The 24,358-nt window shown below is 32.4% G+C and overlaps 1 protein-coding gene across 4 annotated transcripts in view; it reads right to left on the reverse strand.

Moving 5' to 3' along the window:
• Window positions 1-24,358, reverse strand: part of ZEB1 (zinc finger E-box binding homeobox 1) — a 189,024-nt gene that overhangs the window by 22,369 nt on the left and 142,297 nt on the right. For 2 of the 4 annotated variants that reach the window (XM_011977310.1, XM_011977308.1), the window contains 2 exons: window positions 11,898-11,960; window positions 5,030-5,191 (listed from right to left, as the gene is read on the reverse strand). Coding sequence is in view for 2 of the 4 variants with exons in the window: in XM_011977308.1 (XP_011832698.1) it covers window positions 5,030-5,191; window positions 11,898-11,960 (225 nt within the window). In the remaining 2 variants the exon portion in view is untranslated. The remainder of the gene's footprint in view (window positions 1-5,029; window positions 5,192-11,897; window positions 11,961-24,358) is intronic. The other 2 variants (XM_011977311.1, XM_011977309.1) reach the window with 1 other exon arrangement.

Consider the following 24,358-nt stretch of genomic DNA (forward strand, 5'->3'; position numbering starts at 1 on the left):
ATACTCCAATTTTTGATGTGTTATAAGGCAAAGAGGAAACAAAAGGGATAGAAAACCTATTTAATGAAATAATAGCCAAAAACTTCCCAAGTCTAGCAAAGGATTTAGACATCCAGATACAGAAAGCTCAGTGAATCCCCAAACAGATACAATTCAAAAAGATTTTCTCCATGGCACATTATATTCACTGTCAAAAGTAAAAGACAAAGAGAGATTCTAAAAACAAGAGAAAAGTGTCCGATCACTTGTAAGGGAACCTCCATATGACTAACAGCAGTTTAGCAGCAGAAACTTTATAGGCTAGGAGAGAAAGAAATGATATATTTGTTCAAAGTATTGAAAGAAAAAAACCCTGCCAGCCAAGAATCTCATACCCAGAAAAATTATCCTTCATAAATGAAAGAGAAATAAAGTCTTTCCTAAACAAGTAAAAGCTGAGAGAATTCATGACCACTAGACTGGCCCTACAAGAAATGTTTAAGGGAGTCTTATCCCTGGAAGTAACAGGAAAATATCTACCATAATGAAAACACATGAAAATATAAAACCCACTGGTAGAGTAAGTACAAATAAGAAAGAGAAAGAACTCAAATGTTACTCCTACAGAAAACTACCAAACCACAATAATAATCAGTAAGAAAGGAATAAATGATATACAAAACAACCAGAAATAAAAATAAAATGACAGAAATAGGCTCTAACATATCAATAATAATAACCTAAATGGATTAAATTTTCCACTTAAAAGATACAGATTGGCTGAATGGATAAAAACTATAACCCAGCTATATGCTGCCTACAAGAAATTCATCTCACCTGTAAAGATACATATAGAGTGAAAGTAAAGAGACAGAAAAAGATGTCCATGCAAATGGAAACCATAGTGAGCAATAGTAGCCATAATGAGATAAACTCCTAAATCCAGTAAACAAAACAGTGTAAGGGGACAAAGAAGGTCATTAAATAACGACAAAAGAATCAATTCAGTAAGAAGATATAACAATTCTTAACATATATGCACCCAACACTGAAGCACCTGCTTATATAAAGAAAATATTATTAGATCTAAAGGGAGAGAGACTCTAATACAATAATAGTTAGGGACTTCAACACCCCTATCAGCATTAGACAGATCATGTAGAAAGACACTTAACAAAGAAACACTGAATTTAAACTGCATTTTATACCAAATGGACCTGAGACATTTACAGAACATTTCAACCAACTAAAGGATACACATTCTTCTCATCAACATACAGAACATACTCTAGACTGTATGTTGGGACACATGACAAGTCTCAAACAAATTTTTAAAAACCAAAATCATATCAAGTAGCTTTAGACCACAAAGTAAAACACCTATAGATTTTAATAATAAGAGGAACTTTGGAAACTCTACACACACATGAAAATTAAACAACATGCTTCTGAATAACCACTGGGTCAAGGAAGAAATAAGGAGGAAATTTTAAAATTTCTTTAAATGAAATTAAAATTAAAATTTATTTAAATGAAAATGAAAATCAAAACAGAACATACCAAAACCTATGAAATATAGCAAAAGCACTACTAAGAGGAAGTATATAGCAATAAATACCTACATCAAAAAATAGAAACATTTCAAATAAATAATCTAACAATGTGCCTCAAGAACCTAGAAAAGCAAGAACAAAGCAAAACTTAAGTTAGTAGAAGGAAAGAAATAATAACAATCAGAACAAAATAAATGAAATGGAGACTAAAAAACAACACAAAGAACAAAACAAAAAGTTGGTTTTTTGAAAAGGTAACAAAACTGATAAACCACTAGCTAGACTAGAAAAGAACAGAGAAGATGCAAATAAAAAATGAAAAAGAAGACTTACAAATGAAACCACAGAAATACAAAAGAGACAATTATGAACAACTATACATGAAAGAACTGAAAAACCTAGAGGATATGGATATTCTGGACACAGACAGCTACCAAGATTAAATTCGAAAGAAACAGAAAACCTGAACAGACCAATAATGAGTAATGAGATTGAATCCATAATGAATATCTCCCAAAAAAGTAAAGTTCAGGACTGGAGGGGTTCACTGCTGAATTCTACCAAACTATCAAAGAAGAACTAACACTAGTTCTCCTCAAACTATTCCAAAAAATTGAAGAGGAGGGAATTCCCCCTAATTCATTCTGTAAGTCCAGCACTATCTTGATACCAAAACCAGAGAAAGATGAAACAAAAAAGGAAAACTATCCAGGTTAATATCCCTTATGACAATAGACACAAAATCCTCAACAAAATATTCACGAACTAAATCTAACAGCACGTCAAAAAGATAATGCAATATGATCAAGTGGGATTTATCCCATGGATGCAAAGATGGTTCACCTGCATATACTAAAGGCCATATATGACAGAACCACAGCTAACTTCATACTGCATGGAACAAGCTGACAGACTTCCCTCTAAGAAGTGTAATCAGAAAAGGATTTCCATTCCTTCACCACTCCTACTCAATACAGTATTGGAAGTCTTAGCCAGAGCAATTGGGCAAGAGAAAGAAATAAAAGGCATCCAATTTGGAAAAGATGTCTAACAGTCTCTCTTTGCAGACTATATGATCTAATATCTAGAAAAACCTAAAGACATGACCAAAAAACTCTGCAATCTGCTAAATAAATTGAAAGTTGCAGGATACAAAAATCAACATAAAAAATCAGCAGTGTTTCCGTACACCAATAATGAACTAGACGAGAAATAAATCCAGAAGACCATCTCATTTATAGTAGCTACAAAAAAGTAAAATACCTAGGGATAAATTTACCCAAGGTGGTGAAAGACCTCTTCAAGGAAAACTACAAAATATTGATGAAAGAAACTGAAAAAGACACAAGTAAATGGAAAGATCAGAATTAATTAAAATGATCATATTGCCCAGAGCAATCTACAGATTCAATCCAATCCCTATCAAAATATCTATGTCATTTGTCACAGAAGTAGAAAAAACAAACCTAAAATTTTTATGTAACCACAAAAGAACAATATAGCCAAAGCAATCCTGAGCAAAAAGAACAAAGCTGGAGACATTGCACTACCTGACTTCAAAATATAATACAAGGTACAGTAACCAAAACAGCATGGTATTAGTATAAAACAGATACACAGACCAGTGGAAGAGAACAGAGAACCCAGAATTAAATCCACATTGTTAACAGCCATTTGATTCCGACAAAGGCACCAAAAACTTACACTGGGAAAAGGACATACTCTCCAATAAATGGTGCTGGGAAAACTGAATATTAACATGTGAAGAATGAAACTGGAGTCCCATCTCCACCACATACAAAAATCAACTCAAGACCAATGAAAGACTTAAACATAAGACACAACACCATAAAACTACTAGAAGAAAACACACAGAAAACACTCAGGACATTGGGGTAGGCAAAGATTTTATTGCTAAGATCTCCAAAGCACAGGCAACAAAAACATTTGACAAATGGGACTATATTAAACTAAAAAGCTTTTGCACAGCAAAGGAAACAACAGAGTGAATATCTGCAAACTACTCATCTGACAAGGGACTAATATGAAGAATATATAAACTACTCAACAGATTAAGAAAACTCAAATAATCCTACTGAAAAGCAGGCAAAGGACACGAATAAACATTTCTCAAAGGAAGACATACAAATGGCCACAGATATATGAAAAAATGCTCACCATCACTAATCATTAGAGAAATGCAAATCAAAACCACAATAATAAATCATTTCATCCCAGTCAGAATTGCTATTAAAGACAAAAACTAATGAATGCCAGTGAAGATGTGGAGAAAAGGGAACTTTTATATATTATTGGTGGGAATGAAAATTAGGACAGTCACTGTGAAAACAGTATGGAGATTTCACAAAAAAACTAAAAATAGAACTATTATATGATCCAGCAATTCCGCTACTGGGTATTTATCCAAGGGAAGTCAGTATATCAAAGAGATGCCTGGATCTCCATGCTTATTACAGTACTATTCACAACAGCAAAGATATGGAATTAACCTCAGTGTCCATCAATGGATGAAGAAAATGTGGCATATATGCACAATTTAATACTATTTGGTTATAAAAAGGAAAAAATATGTAAACAAATGTTGTGGATATGACAGAATACTTCAAAATGCTTTATTAGCATTTAATTAGATTACACTGAATATCTGAAAGTAATGAATAACAAAATCAACAACTAATTCTATAATTCAAACTGTTTACTAATTCAGAATGGTAGTTCCTCAATTTTTAGATTGTACTGTGTGGACTTGACGAACTTTAAAAGGTTTAACCTTTATTAGAACTACATAATGGATCATTTCTTTAGATTTCATTGTTTCCTTTCAGTGAGGCTTTTTGAAAGCCTTTAGTCACATAAAAATTTTACATAAATACATATATATTTTTAAATTTTGTATTTCCCTTTCAATTCTTTGATAACCTACTTTCTTCTGGTGAACAATAACATAGTCTTTTCCTCCAAAACTGTAACACAGCCTATTTCTTCTCAGGAGAGTCTGAACACATTTTTATTGCATTTTCCACACTCTGTACACTGACTATTCATATCAGAGTAGAATAAGGCAGATTCAGAAAAACCACTGTCTCCAAATTAGTATGTTCTTGTACAAAGCAGGCAACCATATTTTTATTTGCTACAAGAAGAGTGGGAAAGAATCAAAGGGCAGTAAGGGTTATTCTAGTTCTCGCTTCTACTGCCTACTGCCATGTAAGTAAATGGAATTTGATGTCCAGACACTGTTCTAAGCATTTCATATGCAGTGGCATTACTACCACAATACATGAGCAGCTAATAATTTATTACTGTGTGGTCACCATAGTGCTCCATTAATGAAACGGACTGCTCTCTATAGGCACCTGTAATAAAGTCTGGTCCTCAAGAATGTTCCCAATAGTAGAGCAAGTTCCCATAGTAGAATGGTAGAAACAACAATCCTTTAAACAGGGAAAGAAACACAGTTGTTAAGATCCATTTACCATTTTCATCATGACCACTGGCTTCTGGTGTACCCTGCCTCTGGTCCTCTTCAGGTGCCTCAGGAAAAATGACAGCAGTGTCTTGTTGTTGCAGAAACTCTTCAACATTAGGATCATGGTTTTGCTCATTTTCTGCATCTGACTCGCATTCATCATCTTTTACTAAAAAAAAAAGCATACTTTTAAGAAAGCAATCTCACCACTAAGTTATTACAAAGGTTTTCTAAATAAAAAATTATTTATGTTGAGAGAACATGTGATTGTTCTTGAATCTGCAGAAAATATTTCTTGAAAATTAAAAATGAATTCCACTCATTTTGTAATCTACTAAGATATCTCTTTGTAAGTTTAAAGTGTTATAAATGTGTGAAATTCTCACAGTATCCCTTTTAAATGTTAAAGTCATACTTCTATTGCATTTTACTAATAAAACACAGAGAAGGCAATATAGTTGACTGAATTATTTCTCAATTAATGATAAAGCAAGAAAAAAACTTTAGTTCTCAAAGGTCACCTTCTTAGCAACCTATCATATCACAATATTTATTTAAAGTTGGACAATAGACAGCCCCTTATCTGTGGCTTCATTTTCCATGATTTCAGTTACCTGTGATCAGCTGCAATCTGAAATCAGGTGAACACAGTACAATAATAATAATCTGAGAGAGAGCGAGGGAGACCACATTCATATACCTTTTATTACAGCATATTGTTATAACCATATTTTATTATTAGTTTGTTGCAATCTCTGTATAAAATTTATAAATTAAACTTTATCATAGGTATGTATGTATAGGAAACAGTATTTATTTCAGACACTTGATGGGGGGTCTTGGAATTTATCCTCCATAGATAATGGTAGGGGGGGACTGTACTTGAAATCTGAATCATTCTCACATAAACCATTCTGACATTCAGTTCAGTTATATGATTTCTTAGAACATAGTTTTTAATAATTACCTATAGTTAGAAGGATTTCTAATAAGCATCAAAGGGTATCAAATCTATGAAAACTGTTTCTTAGCTAAACTAGTATTCATATAAAACAAGGCTATTCTTTCTTTATTTCTGCCTCAGTAAATATTTAACTGTGGGATAAAGGCAGAGGCAACTTTTCTTGAATTAGAAAGGCTTATGCTTTGAGAAGGTAGCCCAGAGTGCTGCCAAGTTTCTACAGCAGTATTGCTGTACTACGGTTTTCCTCCATTTCCTCCACTGGCTCCAGAGGAGGGCCTCTACTCCATGCTGGTAACTGCAATGCCTTAGTATGGCTCCCAAATGCCGCAGGGATGACTTCTTTATAGACTCTGACTGAACTGTCAGGTCTAAACTTGTAAAACAGCACTTCCCAGCAGGCTGACATTTGGCCAAATTAAAATGGGGATATATGGGCATCTGTTTGTTTGATGGTTATTAAAACAATCTTGCTAAATCTCCTGCACCGTAGTGGTAACTGAACTCATCAGGGTGACTGCTGTTTAAAACCTGAGAACCAACGACAGTAACAAATGGTGACTGTAATTTTTTTCCCTACTTCTCAATAGCTATCAATTATTTAACATCTGCTACATACCAAGAACTGCATTATTTAGGTCATGTCAGTAGTTACCAAACTGGGATTACTGGATTCAGAGGTAAGTGAAGACTTTTAAAAGGTAAGCTGGACTGTTGGTTTTAAAGGAATCAACTCCCAGATCCTCAACTTCCATGTAAACTCTTTTCTAGCATCCTTGAAAGTTCTTCTCCCTGCTCTCCCTTTTTCACAGTATCCCTTGTTCTTTCTTAAAAGAAAAAAAGAGAAAAGGCATATTCCTCTATCCATCCATGACATGATTATGGTACACTGCTTGGAGTGTCAAGTCCTCCTGGGTGCCAAAGGAGTAAAGTTCAAAATACTGATTAGGGAAAGGCTTCTTTACTGACAAATAAAGGCAACATAGAATCACTATAGGTTTTCTGGTCTTCCCTGTTTACATGAATTTCTATTAGGCATAAAGCACAACTGAAATGGGGGTATACTGGTCCTGGTTGGGACGCCGAAATTAACTATATAATATGACCAGAGGGAGTGAGGGTAATCTTCCCTTAATGACCCTAACTATTATTTAAAAATTCATTGCTCTTCAGGAGACTGATAAGAGCAAAGCAAATAATATTCTCAAACATCATTCCTAGGATTTGTCATTAGGTAGAACAATAAGCAGTTCTGAAGAGCCAAAGCAGAACAAATCAGTGGCATTCTTTTCAAAGCAACTTCAATTTCTTAAATTTAAACTAGATAAAAGTCATACATGAAATTGACATATTATGTGATTTCTTACAGATTCCATGTTGAGTTGCTAAGAGTTAAAATTATTTTTATCAAATTATATAAAATATTTATTTCAATTAAGCAATCTCCATCTTATATTTTCTACATCCTAATAAAAATTATAAGTGTGCTAGCTGTTGGAATTAGTTTTTAAATAGTATACACTTTTCAGAACTGCATGATCTGTATTTTATATATGAATTTTGCTACTTCAATAAATTCTAGCTTTCCTATACATTGATTAGGTCTAAAGGTACACAGTTGGAGATGAAGATTTTTTTAACATATAAATTAGATTAGATCTATATAATCTTAATCTTGACTTTACTACTTAGTATTAGTATAAGATGTATTTACTTATACTTTATGTTTTCTTCATTATTAATAATTTCTTTTTTTTTTTTTTGAGACTGAGTTTCACTCTTGTCGCCCAGGCTGGAGTGCAATGGTGCAATCTTGGCTCACAGCAACCTCCACCTCCTGGGTCCAAGCGATTCTCCTGCCTCAGCCTCCCAAGTAGCTGGGATTACAAGCGTGCACCACCACACCTGGCTAATTTTGTATTTTAAATATATCCTTCATACACTTCCTTATTGATGAGATTTTTATAAAATTCCTCAAAATATGTATTGTCACACTGAGTTCAAAAAATTAAAAATGCTTTTTTTCCTGACTGAAAGTAAGTCTGAATTGTCTGGCTGGTGTGATGTTGATAACTGGCTTTGCTGGGTAGATTATTGGAAAATTTCCAGAAATTGGGTGAACTAATAAGGTATTGCTCAAAATACAGTTCACATAATAAAAGTGTTTTTCATGAAAAATATACTGGTAAAAGATACTTAAATTAACCATATTTCAGTTTCCTCAATCATTTCTAAATACATTAAACAAAGTGACTGTGAGAAAAAAAAATTTTTAAAGCCCAAAACAGATATCATTAGTCCTTTGATAAATAACTATTGGTAAAGTCTTTCTGGTATATGTCCCAGAAAATGAGGGAATAGATGATTGTAATGACTGGGAAATAAATCTTTTTGCAAGTTAGATGGCTTTAAATTTTGGTTTTCAACAAAATTGAAGAAATAGTTAATCAAAGTATAAGCTGACAGGACATTAAAATATTTTCATTGACAAATAACTTTTGACATTATGTCTGAAGACATATAAAAACTGAGCAACTCAGTTATAACAAAATTTTATTTCATCTTTTAATTTGAGAATAAAGGTACCTCAATGCTAAAAAAATAGAAACCAAATGATGAACACTTTTCCTTCTAGAAATAATATTAAGCTATTACAATTCATTACTATTTATGAAGTAATTTTAAAAATTAGCTCCTTTAATCTCATTTCTAGTAATGTTTTTAATAATTAAAATTTAAAATATACTTATGTTGTGATCAACTATGAACTACTAACAATTAAATGATAAATCCCTGAATTTTCTAAAAAACTAAGATCCTTGTGGTCCCTGGAAATTAAAAAGAAATTTTAATTTATACACATATTTTTCTTGTAAAGAAATACGACAGTTGATCAAAAATACCTTCAAACAGGAAATATATATTGGCATAAAATTCTATTAGTGTATATAGAATGGAAATATGAGCTCAAAAAGTAAACATTATGACCTAACATTTCTTACTCTTAAAGAGCATTTTCATATTTTTAAAAAAACGATAATAGGTATTAATATACTAGGGTTTCATATGTAATAGTGATGTTAAAATGTCAATGTTTTACGATGCCAGAAATTAAATTGTAACTACTGACATTTAAAATGAAAAATTTTATATGTCCATTAAGAAATTTGTGAGGCAGTATATAATCAGTTTATATCCTATAAAATTTATATACAGTACCTCTTAGGTTGTTGTAAGAATTAAACTAATTAATACATTAATGTACTTATTAGGAGGGTACCTGGTATGTAGTAAGTACTATGGAATTGTTAGCTATTTACGCCTTAAAGAAGTCTTGCAAGGTGAACATAATTTTGCAATTAAAATTTTTCTCAATAAAAAAATTAGGGTCAGAAAAAGTTTTCTAAGATCACAGAGAGAAAATGTATTACTGTTAGAGCAGACAAGTTGGTATTAGGTGTCAGGTATAAAATCTGAGCTCTTTCTATTAAACTACACTCTATCTCCATGAACCCACATTTACCAGGCCCAATTTCAAACTGAGACCAGAATTTCTGCAGCTTTTTAAAATTTAAAGTGTTGGGAAATGCACATCTTGAAAAGGTCAATTATAAATGTCCTGGTCTTTAGATGATAAACGTATGTATTTAAATATTAGGGAGATGAGCAAATATACAGAGCATAAAAGGGTAATTGGGTTTTCTTTAAACATGACAAAACTCAAAATTGACAATCAAAGTATAGAATTAAATGACTATATACGTGTATTTGAGAGAGCAAATATTTAATATAAACACTAAATATTTTTAAATCAATCAATCAATCAATTTTTCCATCCTGAATAAAGCGTCCTCAGGCTTCCTCTTATCCTCCATGTTTGAAACTTTCTAAAATTATCAACTATATAAACAAAAAAATGGATGCTCAGAAGGAACAAAGGATGTTTTAAATGAATTTTTTACTCTGAATACTAACTTCAGACTATAGTTCCTTAACTTCATGAGCTGCAAAATGAAGTCTGCTATAACAAAGATCCGACAACGTTTTGAACTAATGATGGCGACCGCTGTACAACGTTTTTACTCATTTTGTCAGCATATTATTCCCTAGAAGTCAAGAAAGTAACAAAAGCAAAGTCATGATGTAATTTTACAGTTTAACTGCTCAAAAGTCTCAAAAGTTAAATTTCCTTTTAAAGCTACACTCACTGGAGCTTTAATGGAAGTTTGCTTACTCCTAACTCCCCATGTTCCAGGTGAATAATGCAGCAGGGATCATCATTGTGTACATGGGGGAGATTTTACATTCCAGCAGCAACTTTTGTTAAACACAAATTTGAGAAGGTTACTCTGCCTTTCAGATGCAATTTTTTTTGAGGAAATTTACATACTATTCAGTACTTCAAACTGAAAGAATTCATTTATTTTTATAGTGAAGAACAGCCTGACAGATAAAATACTGTAAACCTGTGAGTATCTTTTTGGATAGCATTTTACCTAGAAGGGCAAGTAGTCTTCTGTAACTCTGGTAATATAAGTCATCAAAGTTTAACAACACTAGGTAAAAGTAAATAGTGTACTCTTATGTTTATTAACATTACTGTATTACTACTAACAAATGTCCAGCTTAAATATTTTACATATTCTATAATTTAGCATTGCAAATATATGATAACAAGCATATCTGAAAAAATTATTCATGCAAGTTACACAGAACCAAGTTAGGGGCAAAACATAAAATTGTAGGCTATAGGCACCACAAATTATCACATACTCCATTATTATTTAATAAACCTGGAATTCACTTTTAATAACAGCACAAAGATTTACTCTGTTTTACAGAAATGACTGACAAGTATAGGAGTGCTATTGTTTATATTATGAATAAAAATCTAATCTTGACACTTTTAGGCCATGAACCGTACCTCATCTTACCTAATGAAAGATAAAATTTGTAAGCCTTTATGGAATATTCCTAAAATGCACAGCAAAGTAAAAAACAAATCTATAGATGATAACTCACAGAAGAGAAGGAAAAAGAAAATGTAATGAAAACTATATGACAGAAATATCTAATTTATGGTTGAATATACAAAGTACAATTATACTACGTTTAAGTATAATATTGTGAGGAAATGTTTTAATAATCTGGAATTCATTTTTGAAGTTTACATTTTAACAGTTCTGGCTCTACTAGGGAACACAATAAAAAGTGACTGGTATTATTATACATAAGATCTGATTTAATTTTTCCACTTACTCTTTTGCTTCTTAAATCTGATCTGAATCCATTACAGAGGAATAACCTTAAGTCTCAGGGAGTATGTACTTTTTAGTCACCTAAAAGCAAATTTCCTTGTTTACTATAATTCAACTTCATTTTACCCTTTTTCAATCACAGAAAATTTAAGAAACATTTTTGATTCTCGTTTGCTGCGACATGTTCACTCAACTCATTAATATTCATGATTCTCATCTGATTTATAGATAATCCATATTTGCCTTTTCTATTTTCTTCTGCTTTTTGTCTTGTGGGCAATTCAAAGCAGACCCAGGTAACTAATAATGAAACTCAAAAGTTAGATCTGCATTTCTCTAACTTTGGTCAAAAACTTGACAGAAGTTCAAATCATCTTTCAAACACGTATTTTTTGGATTATCTGTAGGTTATACTCGTCATTCTTATAGAACAGAAAAATCTGCTACGTAATATGAATCTGTAAGTTACTCTGTATTTAAGGAATATTTACTTCTTTTTATGTAGTGCATCACACGCCTAAGTACTTAAACATTTAAGGAAGGTAAGATAAAAGAGAAGGAAACGGACTAGATTCAGGACTCACAAATGCGAAATCAGTGACACAAAAGACCTTCTTTTAAAGGCTATGGTATGAAAGTAAGCTGCAGCAGAGTACCTGTACATCCTGCTTCATCTGCCTGAGCTTCAGGCCCCAGGATTTCTTGCCCTTCCTTTCCTGCTGAAATCAAAGAAGAAGAAATTAAAATAGATCTATAGTGTTCCTAATACAAATGAAAGACACATGTTTAAAGTTTTGGACATCCCAATTACTCTGATCTGATCATTACACATTGTATACATGTATCAAAATATCACATGTACTCCCCAAATATATATAGCTATTATATATCAATAAAAAATTAAAAAAATAAATCCAGGTATCACAAACATTTTAACTTCCCAAAATCTGAAAAGGAAACTTTCAGTACAGATTATATTTAATTTGAATTTTTTCCTTTTATGAATATGGTAATGTGTCCTTGAAAAGTAAAGCTGTTTAAATAAATTAAGTGGACAGTGTTATCACAAAAATATCTTAGAGAAGTAAAAGCAGTACAGATTTAGATATTCTGGAATTATACATATTTTAGGATTATAAGCAAATTGGAATTTTAGTATTATTTTGGTAAAAGAGCTCTACCTATAGATGGTAGAATTATATATTTTTATTTCTTCTCTAAAGCACAAATTCTATGTTCTAGGCACTGTGCTAGTTAACTTACTTCTTTTAAGCTTTGTAACAACATATTTTATAAGTTAAAAAACTTGAGGCTTGGAGAAGTTAAATAACTTGCCCATAGACACACAACTATTAGGTGGTAGAAATGAAATATAAATGCAGGTCTGATTGACTTCAAAGCCCACTTTCCATCACACTCTTGCTCATTTAACTAGGGTACCAGAAAACTAGAAAGAAGACTGGACCAAACGTTACTGTGCCCAAAGTAAACACCTAAGGCATTATGCTTTTTCTTTCACTTTATTCATTATTCTACTACGTATGTTGATATGTAGTAATCAACAATATAGTGCTACTAACAAATATTTTTAGATATCTGTCATCTTCCCTTGCTACTTCTACATTTATAGTGGGCTATCTGTAGCATTTCATACAGCATAGGTTCAGAATAAACATTTTGTATGATAAACAAATGCATACTTTCTGGACAAGAAGTATGTTTTATATTTTCAGGTACATTTTATTTATTATAATAGTGTATTAAGAACACGTGCATATATGAAAGGCATGAAGAAGTTAAAAACTGTTCTTTTTCTAACTAGTAGCAGAGTATATGTCATAATTATGATCAGAATACTTATACGGTCACACCAAAATAGTGTAGTTACCTGCACCCTAATCAAATTGCACTGAATATGTCCATCAAAAGTCTTGATTTAAATTTCTTTTAGGTTTGGTTGTTAAATTGAGAAATAGAGCACTAATCAAGTAAAATCTTTGCATCGCATTATAGCATGTATTTCCTTTAAGTGCCTTGGGTTATCAGGTGGATTTATTCAGCAGATTTTCTTTACTCATTAACTTTCATACTAGTACTTAAAGATGATCATATAGGAAAAACAGTCAAAATATGCACAAACCTCTTTAGATCAATGTAAAAAACACTGTTTTAAGTAGATAATGATGAGATTAACTTCTGCTGAAGTCTCATTTTATACTTTCCATCAGCAAAATGACAGTTTAAAGATTCTTGGTAAAGTGCTTACAAAGCTGTAGGATAAACATTAATGTTTGCTAAGGGTCTGCAAACCTCTAGCACCCCCTTTTTCTCGCTTCAATGTGTCTCCTTAAACTAAAATAATAAACAGTATGCCAACTGGGTAATTATATGATGGTAATACAGTTATTGATTATTGTATACTTATGTTCCTTATTCTTCTAAAATGAAAATCAAAACAGCCAGAGTTACTACCTGATAAGATGGAATATGACATTGATATTAAAGGTTAAAAAGACATTTTTAGACGTTGCTAATTTTTCTACTTATAACTATTTTAGGAACTGCAATTTGATTAATTTATTTGTTTCTTCATTTCTTCATCCTCCCTTGGGATAAATTCTAGGCTCTTTAGATGAGTATTTAACATACTTCAGAATCTACTCCAAGACCTATTTTCCACAATTTAAAAACTAGAAGTCTATTTTTTTCCCTCATTATTGAGGCTGGAGTTTTGGTTGAACAACTAAGATCATGGTGCCTAATGAAAACAGAAAACATTCTAATGTTGGCCTTCAGCACTGCAAAAAAATGCTGCCTCGGTATAGGCTCCTTTCTGCATCATCCGTGGACTAGCATGAGTGTGTCTGCAAACAGGCTATGCTAAGTATTTTTCAAGCAGCAGTATCTCTCAAGTGTTCTCATCTTACTTCTGTGTAGGAATTAAAAGGGGTGTAAAGTAACAAAATCAACTTGTACGTATTTTTTTCCTGTAAGACTTAATAATGTCAACAGATTATGACTGGTTAACCTAAATGCAATTTTAAAAAGAACACTAGAATGCTCCTAAGGTTTTTGTTTTTAGTATAAATTCTGAAGCAAATATGTAAGTGAGAAAAATGCCTGAGTAATAAGACTTTGTTTTTACAAAATGGAAAATAATGGAAAAAGTTGGCCTAAAAAATAAGTCATGAAATAACTACTCAGCAATAAAAAAGAACGAACTATTGATACAAGCAACAGCTCAGATGAATTTCCAAGAATTGAAAAAAAGCCAGTCTAAAAGGTTACATACTGTATGATTTCATTTATGTAACTTTCTTCAAATAATACGATTGTAAAGATGGAGATTAGTGGTTGCCAGGGGTAAGGAATGGGGCAAGGTAGAGGGACGGGGTGAATATGTAACGGGAAATGAGAGCCTGGTAGTGACAGAACTGCTTTGTATCTTGAGTGTATCAATGTCAATATGCTTGTTGTGACATTATATTATGTTACCATTGGAGGAAACTGGGTAAAGGCTACACAGGATTTCTCTGTATTATTGTGAATCTATCATTAGGTCAAAATAAAAAGTTTAATTAAAAAATAAGTCAAAGGCAAATATTGCAAATTCAGACCAAAAGAACTTATGGCTTGTTCTTTTTAGTCATAAGATGAAATTCCTAGTAAATAAAAACAAGAATGGAAAATGTGATTAATTCTAATAAAAATCCAGAAGACTTTCTATCATTTGCAGGATAGCATAGTTTAAGCTAAAGGACTGGTTATTTAGCATATGTGTTAAATTCAAAAACTTGTGTTTTTTGAAATTCATACCCATGTGTTTCTAACCATTTCAAATGTGTTCATGGGAATATCTTATAGCAACCTCTAAGAAGGCACAGTAATTACCTAACTGAATCAGATTTCCCTTTCCTGGTTTGCCTACTCCTCTTTGATACACATTCACACATGCCAGGCACATTTTACCTGTATAGATACTCCTTGACTTATGATGAGGTTACATCCTGATAAACTTATTATAAATGGAAAATATCATGTCAAAATGCATTTAATACACTGGTCCTACTGAACAACATAGTCCAGCCTAGTCTACCTTAAAGGTACTCAGGACAATTACGGTATCCTACAGTTGGGCAAAATCATCTAACATGAAGCCCATTTTATAATAAAGTATTAAAATCTCATATAATTTATTGAACAGTATATTGAAAATGAGAAATGATTTCATAGGCCCTTGGAGTGTGGTTTCTACTGAATACACATTTCTTTCACATCACTGTAAAGTGAAAAGTCTTAGGTCGAAGTTGTAAGTTGGGGACCTTCTCTATACCTTTTCTCAAGTTGTTCCCTCTGCCTAGAAAGCCATTACCCAGTCCAAATGAGTAACTTCCACAGATTTTTTAAAGGCCAGTTCATATCTCTCTCATTCTGTAAGTCGTTGCTGGGCCAGCTTTCTGCTATTCCCACCCTATTGTTCCTGCTAAGGGAAAACTATCAAAAAAGAGAATGCCAACAGATTCCTGAATTCAAACCTAAATGTGTTCAAACTTTAGAGATGAAATGATTCACTGTATACTTTTCTAGATAGTTTCATTTTCCCACTCCTGTATCTTCTAATTTATAATATGTATGTGAATATTTGTGGTATAACTGTCTAGCAAAGTTAAAATGAATATAACTCACAATCTCCGTGAATACCCATTACCTTAGATAACGATTAAAAATGTATACCTGAGGTCAGATCCAGCTAAGATGGAGAATGTACAAACCGTTTATGTCTGCTACTGAATCTAGCTAATAAAACCTGGGGATAACGAAGGGAACAGTTATTTAAAGACTCTAAAGGGTAAGTCACAGCAGGTGGACTGCAGAAGATGACATGACAAGAATTCAGAGTAGCACAGGGTGATTTCCCTTACCTTTTTCTTTCTTCTTTTTTCAAAAGGTACCCCTGGCCCGGATTCAAAGGAGCTTAAAACCTGAAAGTGGGCCCTGGGGCATGGCAGTAAAGGCTCTAGGAGAATCCTTCTAGTTTAGGCTCAAGGAGCAGGAAAAGGCTTAAAGAAGAGAAAAACTGCCCTTTTCTCCTTTATTCTCTTGCATCCTAACCTTCAAGGTAGTAGCAGAAATAATGATGACTGCAAGAATTTAAAACTTTGAGGAAGGGAAAACTTCCTCTCCAGTAGGAGGAGCTGTGGCCCTAAGAGTATAATATAACCTCCACTGAGCTCTTTGTCTTCTTTCAGCTCTTCCACAGGCACAGATGCAGGAAGTATGTGGCAACGTAGGGTAAATGAAGTCCCAAAGTTTTGGCTAGAGGACTGAAAAGCAGAGTCTCTAGGAACTCAAAGTACTGAGATTACGAAAGAGAGAGGCTCAGGAAAGTGACCTCATAAGGCTGTTTATGAACTTTTGGGTTTATGCTCAAACTTCTCATATGTGAATCTGATCACAGACTGTGAGAAACTAAGTATGGACAGACAATTACAATCCATGTTCTAGATTGGACCCTAGGTGGTACATGAAGGACAGATCTGAACAGCATTTCAAAGGCTTTGAAAAGTGAACCAGTTGTGGAATCACAAACTACATACTGGCTGGAGATTGCATCCTGAATACAACTGGATAAATTGCCTGTTAAGCAAAAAATATCAAAATTCTCTATAGGATTTAAATAAGACCAAGTATTAGTCTTATTTAACTTATTAGTCTCATAATATAATACTCGAAATATCCAGGATACAATCTCAAATTACTTGGCATGTGAAGAATCAGAAAAAGTCTCAAGTCACACAGGAAAAGATGATCAGAAAATGGCAACACTGGGAAGAAAAAGATATTGGAATTATTAAACTAAGACATTAAGACAACAATTATAAAAATGCTCCAAGAAGTAAGGGTAAACACTGTTGAAAAGAATGAAAAGACAGACTGTCTCAGCAAATGGAAGATATTTAAATAAAAACTAAAAGAAAATTTTAGAACTATTAACATAAAGTAACCAAAATTTAAAAATCACTTGATAGGCTTCATAGTAAAATGGAGATGAGAGAGCAAAGACTGGTGAACTTGACAGTACATCAATGGAAACTATCCACTTTGAATAAGACAGAGTAAAAATATTTCTTAAAAAATAAAGAGTCTCAGGATATGCACGACAATAATAAAATATCTAACTTTGATGTCACTGGAGTCCCAGAAGGAAAAGAAAGTTGTAGTGCAGAAAAAAACTGAGTAATGTTTAAAAATTTCCCAAATTTAGTGAAAGACATAAACCAACAGATTTAAGAACTGAACCTCAAATAGTAACCTCCTAACCCCCCAAATCTAGGCTCGAACCCATCAATCAAACACTAGACTCAAACCCATCAATCAAACTAGTTTTAAAAAATATTAAAAAGAGCCCGATGAAATAATATATAATTATAGGGGATCAATTATTTAAAAGACTAGAGTTATAATCAGAAATCATAGATTTCATAAGAAAGTGGAACATGTTTAAAACAAAAAATATCTGTCAGCTCAAAATTCTAAATTCAATGAGAATATTCTTAAAAAATGAAGGTAATATATGAAGACATTCTCAGATAACAAGTATAGTTCATTGCCAGCAGATCTGTTCTAGGAAAACTGTCATAAAGAAGGTGAAATGAGGAACACTTGGAATGTCAGGAATAAAAGAAGAAGAGAAATAATGTAGTGCATATAACATCTATAAAATAAAGGAGAGAGAATAACAAAACTTACATGAAAGAGTTATACATTCCACTTGGCATGGTAAAAGACTGATTCTAAACAGACTGTGAAAAGTTAGTATGTACATTCTAATCCATAGAGCAACCACTAAAAGAAATCTATACAGAGATACACAGTCAAAACTAAAATAAATTAAAATGGAATACTAAAAAATAGTCAAATGATCCAAAACAAGGCAAAAAAAGAGGACCAGAAGAGTGAAAATACAGACAGAAAAACAGAAAACAAATAATAAAATGATAAACCCAAATCCAAACATCAAACATTTTACAAAATATAAATGGCCTAAACAAAAATTAAGGGCAGAGATTATCAGAATAGACCAAAAATAATAAAAACAATCTCCACTAATATCCTCTCTACAAAAATTACTTCAAATATAATGACATAGTTTAAAAATAAAAGGATAAAAAATTCTATCATGAAATATTATATCATTAACCAGAAGAAAGCTAGCGTGATTACATTAATATCAGACAAAGTAGACTTCAGCGATAAGAAAATTATCAGAGATCAAGAAAAACATTGCATAATGATAAGGGGGTCAATTTGCCAAGAAAACAGAGTGATCTTAAATGTGGATGTATTTAACAACAGAGCTTTAAAATAAGCAAAGCAAAAATGAGCAGAACAAAAAGTAGAGACAAATCTACAATATTCTTGCAGACTTCTGTACTCCTCTTGCATTAACTGACAGAACAAGTAGACAAAAAATTAGCAAGGATACAGAAGAACTAGGCAACATTAACAACTAGATCCAAATAATTAACACTCACCCCAATGACAGAATTCACATTCTTTTCAAATGTACACAGAATATTCATGTAGATACACCACTTCCAAGATTATAAAACAGAACAAATGTTAAAGGATTGAAATTCTATAAAGTATGTTCTATGATCATAATGACCAGATGTCAACAGGAAAAAGATAAGAAAATCTCCAAACACTTGGAAATTAATAAAACCATTTAGAGAGAATCTATGGATCCAAAAGGGAAATAAAAAACACATCAAAATTTGTGGAATGTTCCTAAAACATTGTATAGAGGGGAATTTATAGCATTAAATGCTTGTGCTATAAAAGAAGGTCTCAGATCAAAATTCTAAATTGTGTATTAAAAGAACAGTAAACAAGGAGCAAAATAAACCCAAAGCTAGCAGAAAGAAGTAATACAAATCAGAAATCAATAAAATTAAAAAGAAAAAAAATGAGACAAAAAGCTAGTTCTTTGTAAAGATCAACGCAATGGACAAAACTTTAGTAGGACTGGTAAGCAAAAAAAAGAAGCCACAAATTGCTACTACCAGGAATGAAAAGACAATACCACTGTAGAACCAGCAGATATTAGAAGAGTATAAAGGAATGTATATTCCTTTTAGAAGGGTATAAAGGGTATAAAGGAACAATTGTGCAAACATAAACCTAAATAACTGAAATAAGTAAATTCCTTAAAAATCAGACACTAAACACATCCAAGATGAATACAAAACCTGAATATTCCTGTAAATATTTTAAAGTTGAATTAAAAAAATCTTCCTCCCAAACAAAACAAAACTCCAGGCCCAACTTGTTTCACTTGCAAATTTTACCACATATTTAAAGAAGTAACACCAATTTAAATATTTTTTTCAAGGCTAGGATTACTCTAATACCAAAACCATAGGACAATAGTACAAAGAAAGTAAAAGAAAAAGAAAAAAAATTATAGACTAACATCACTTATGAACATTGACACAAAAATCTTCAACAAAATATTAGCAATATACAAAAAGAAAATGATCAAGTGGGGCTTTTCAGAGAATAAAGCCTGATTCAATATTTGAAATTGATTAGTGCATTCCTCCATATTCACAGATTAAAGAAGTAAAACCATATGATCATTTCAATTGATGCATAAAAAGCATTCGAAAAAAATCAACATTTATTCACGATGAAAACTTGCAGCGAACCAGGAATAGAAGGGAAGCTACTCAATTTGATAAAGTGTATCTACACGAAACCTACAGTTAACATTATATTTAAAGGAGAAAGACTATGCTTTTTTCTCCTCAAGATTAAAAAAAGCCAAGAATGTCCATTATTACCACTCTTGATGTCTTGCAATAAGTCAATAAAAGAATTATAGGCATACACATTAGAAAGGAAGAAATAAAAATGGCCCTATTTGCAAAAAACAAGACTGTCTACATAGGCAATGAACTGGAAACCAAATTAAAAGAAAAAAACTTCAAGCCATTCACAGTCCTTATTTCCAAAAAAGAAACACGTAGGTGTAAATTTAACGAACTATGTACACTATCTGTATTCTGAAATTATCAAACACTGATGTAAGAAAAAGAAAACCTAAATAAATGTAAACACACACCATGTTCATTAATTGGAAGACTCCTCAACATTTTAAGGAAGATGTCAGTTCTCTCCAAATTGATCTGCATATTTAACACAAATCAAATCAAAATTTCAGCATGATTATTTTTTAATATAAATAAGATTATCTAAAATTTATATGAAAAAGCAAAGGAACTACAATAGCCAAAATGATTTTGAAAAATAAAATTAGAGAAATAACATTCCCCAATTTTAAGACTATCAAGCTACAGTAATCAGGATTACATGGTATTGGCAAAAGGATGGATGTATTGATCAACAGAACAAAGTCCAGAAACTGATCCACATAATAGACAATTAATTTCTGACAAAAATGCAAAATATATTCAATAGAGAAAGAATAGTCTTTTCAACAAGCAGTATTGGTACTATTGGACATCCAGATTGAAGAAATGAAACTTCACCTCAATATAACATCTTACAAAAAAATTAGGTAAAAATAGAACAAGCCCTAATAAAAAGGTGAAGAAAACAAAGAGAAAATCTTGATGATCTGGAGTTAAGCAGAGTTCTTGCACATGACACCAAGCATGATGAAAATCATGATCCATAAAAAGAAAAAGTGATAAACTAAATCTCATTTAAAACTTTCGTTCTGTGAAAGACTAGGATAAGAGAATGAAAAGACAAGCTACAGTAGTTTTTACTACAACTCTAAGGAACGCTCAAAACTTAATAAAATAAGTAACTAGAAAATACACAAAGCAGACACTTCACTGAAGAGGACATAATATAACAAACACATGATAAAATGTTTAACTTCATTAGCCATTAGGGGAAAACCAAACCTATTATGAAAACACACCTATTAGAATGGCTAAAGTAAAAAAAAAATCTGATAAAACCAAATGCCTGTGGCCATGTAGAGAAAGTGGATCATCTCTTATTTATTATTGGTGGGATGGTACAACCACTCTGGAAAAGTTTGGCAGTTTCTTAAAACATTAAATATATATAATATATTATGCAACAATCACACTTCTACATATTTACCCTAGAGAAATGAAAACTTAACTTCATCCCCAAAACCTGTATACTAATGTTTATAGCAACTTTACTCATAATCTCTGTAAGTTGGAAACAACCCAAATGTCCTTCCACTAGTGAATGGATAAACTGTGGCACGCCCATACAATGAAATACTACTTATTAATAAAAAGGATCAACCTGCTGATACATGCAACAACCTGAATACATCTGAGCGAAATAGAAATGTTTCATATTGTATGCTGAGTGAAACAGAATATGTTTCATGTTGTATGATTTCGTTTTTATAACATTCTCAAGAAGAGAAAATGATAGCAAAAGATCACGGTTGCCAGGGTTTGTGGTAGTAGGAAAATGTGACTAAAAAGGGGTAGCACGATAGTGCTCTGTTCTGTGCCCTGTCATGGTTGCTACATGAATACACTTGTGTGTGTGTATGTGTGTGTGTGTGTGTGTGTGTGTGTGTGTATTAAAGCTCAAATAAATGAACATCAAGTCAATTTTATAGTATGTTAATTAAAAAAGATTTTCTGAGATCGTAACACTCAGAAAAAAAGAAATTTACTTTTCTAGTTCTAGGTGCTAATTTTGTGAGTAGAAATCCAGAAGAATAGGAGCATTTACAGATTTTTAAAACTGTTTTAATGTTTTGGTCTCAATTATTTGCGAGACAAACTGGTAATAATACACAATAATGTTTTTGCAATCAATCAATCCACAAGTAGTACAGAAATCAGATCCAGAAATCTTATGAGTAGTTTTACTTTAGGAATAAAAAGAAATAAGGAGGCAGTGGATAAGGGCAAAAGCTTTAGAGTCAATTATTCCTAGGTAAAGACACTGGCTCTACTGGGTCCGTGAGTAGACTTGGGGGAGTGATACAACTCAGTTAGTCCTTAGTTTCCACATGTATACAACTAGAACATTACATCACAGGATTGTTGTGAATACTGAACTCTCATTTAGCCCAATGCCTAGCAGAGTGCAAATGCTCAATAAGTAATGGCCATTATTAGGGATTCTATAAATATACAAATTGTTTGAGACTCTTAAAATTATCTTTATTACATGCAGAATTTGAAGATCATCTTGTCTGAAACATTTTGACCTCAAATTAATTCATTACATTTTAAGAGCAGGGTATAAGTAGATTGACAATTACAGGAATGATTTAATTAATTAACTAATCCATTCATCCAATTCACTATTTGAGGATCCATGAGCCAGAAATTCTGCAGATGCTGAAATACAAAATTGGAAAGACCACTAATACCAAAGAACAAAGCTTAGAGGGAGAGAGACACAGAGAATTACAACATCATTGCAAGTGCTGCAACAGAGATGTATGTCATTGGATTACATGATAACCTAATTACCGTCTTTTTTTTCCTCTACGTTGTTCTGAAGGAACTTATTAACTAACAGTGACATTTCTTATACAACAGTGATAATGAGTAAAATAATCTAAGGAAATAACATTCATTTTCAGTCATCTGTGTACCCTCATTATCATTCCTTTTCTCTCAGCCAGCAAGAAAAAAATATTCATTTACCTAAAATACTAAGAATAACCAGCCCACATACAGTATAGATTTGCTAAACATTTTGACCCTAGTTAAGTAAAATATCCAAAGTCCTGAATCATCTGAGTGACTTATGATAGTACAGAAGTTAATGGCATAGCTTACAGACTCAGACCGCCTGGTTGAAATTACAGATGATACTTACTATCAGTGACTCTGGTAAATACCTAATGTCTTTTGTACTTATTTTTTTCTCATCTATAAAATGGGGCTAAGTAACCTGCTGCATTACAGTACTGCAATGATTAGATTAATATATAAAACACAATTTAGAACATTACTTGACACAAATAAACTGCTCAGTAAAGTTATGATTATTAATATTAGCCAGTGGTTTATGAACTTGTGTGATTTTTTTCATGTAGTGGTCTGCAGAACCAGGGATCCATGAAGATGCCCACATCCTAGTACTCTGAGACCCTGTGACCCTGTGACTATATTACTTTAAATGGTGAAATGAACTTGGCAGATGTGATTAAAATTATGGACCCCAAGGTGGGGAGATTATCCTGGATTATTTGGGTGGGCCAGTTAATCACATGAGCTCTTAAAAGTGAAAGAGAGGGAGGCAGGAGTGGAGACACCATATGAAAGAAATAAGACTTGACCTGTTTTCCTGGCTTTAAAGATAGAGAAAAGAAGTCACAAGCCAAGGAATGCAGGTACCCTCTAGAAGCTGGGAATGGCCTTCAGCCAGCAAGGAAATGGGGTCCTTGTATGACCAAAAGGATCTGACTATGCCACCATCTGAGGAAGAAAATGAATCTTCCCCATGAACTTACAGAAAGGAATACAACACTTAGATTTTAGCCCAGTGAGACCTGGGATGGACTCATGACCCACAGAGATGAAAGAAAATAAATTTGTGTCATTTAAATCTTAAGTGTGTTGTCATTTGTTATGACAGCAACAGAAAACTAATACAAGTGGTTAAATATTTTTACAGCAGATAGAAGAATGAAGATAACAGTAATCAGATTGCCCTGTTGAGGTCAATATTGTTTCTTTTTGCTGTTTTAGTTTCATCAGACACTATGAATCTGAAAATCACCAATAATGTAATTACTGGATTCTAGCCTTATTGGAAGCCATGGGAAATTATAAATAATATATGATATGATAACTTCTCTTAAGATGTTTCTATATGGATGGGCATTGATACTGACAGAATTACCTCTGCACTGCTCTATTTTATGTATGGATATATTTAACGTATATATATTTTTCTGTTGGACCTATAAGAAAAAAAAGAATAGCATGCTTTGGAATCAAATAGACCTGGGTTTGAATCTTGGCTTTTCCATTACTTAATGTACCATGTTGGCAACATATTTAATCTTTCTGAGCCTCATTTTCCTTATTTTTAAAAAGGAGCCAACATCTATCTCACAGAGCTA

This window comes from Mandrillus leucophaeus, unplaced genomic scaffold, assembly GCF_000951045.1.
Source record: "Mandrillus leucophaeus isolate KB7577 unplaced genomic scaffold, Mleu.le_1.0 Scaffold178, whole genome shotgun sequence".
In the NCBI taxonomy this organism is placed as follows: Eukaryota; Metazoa; Chordata; class Mammalia; order Primates; family Cercopithecidae; genus Mandrillus; species Mandrillus leucophaeus.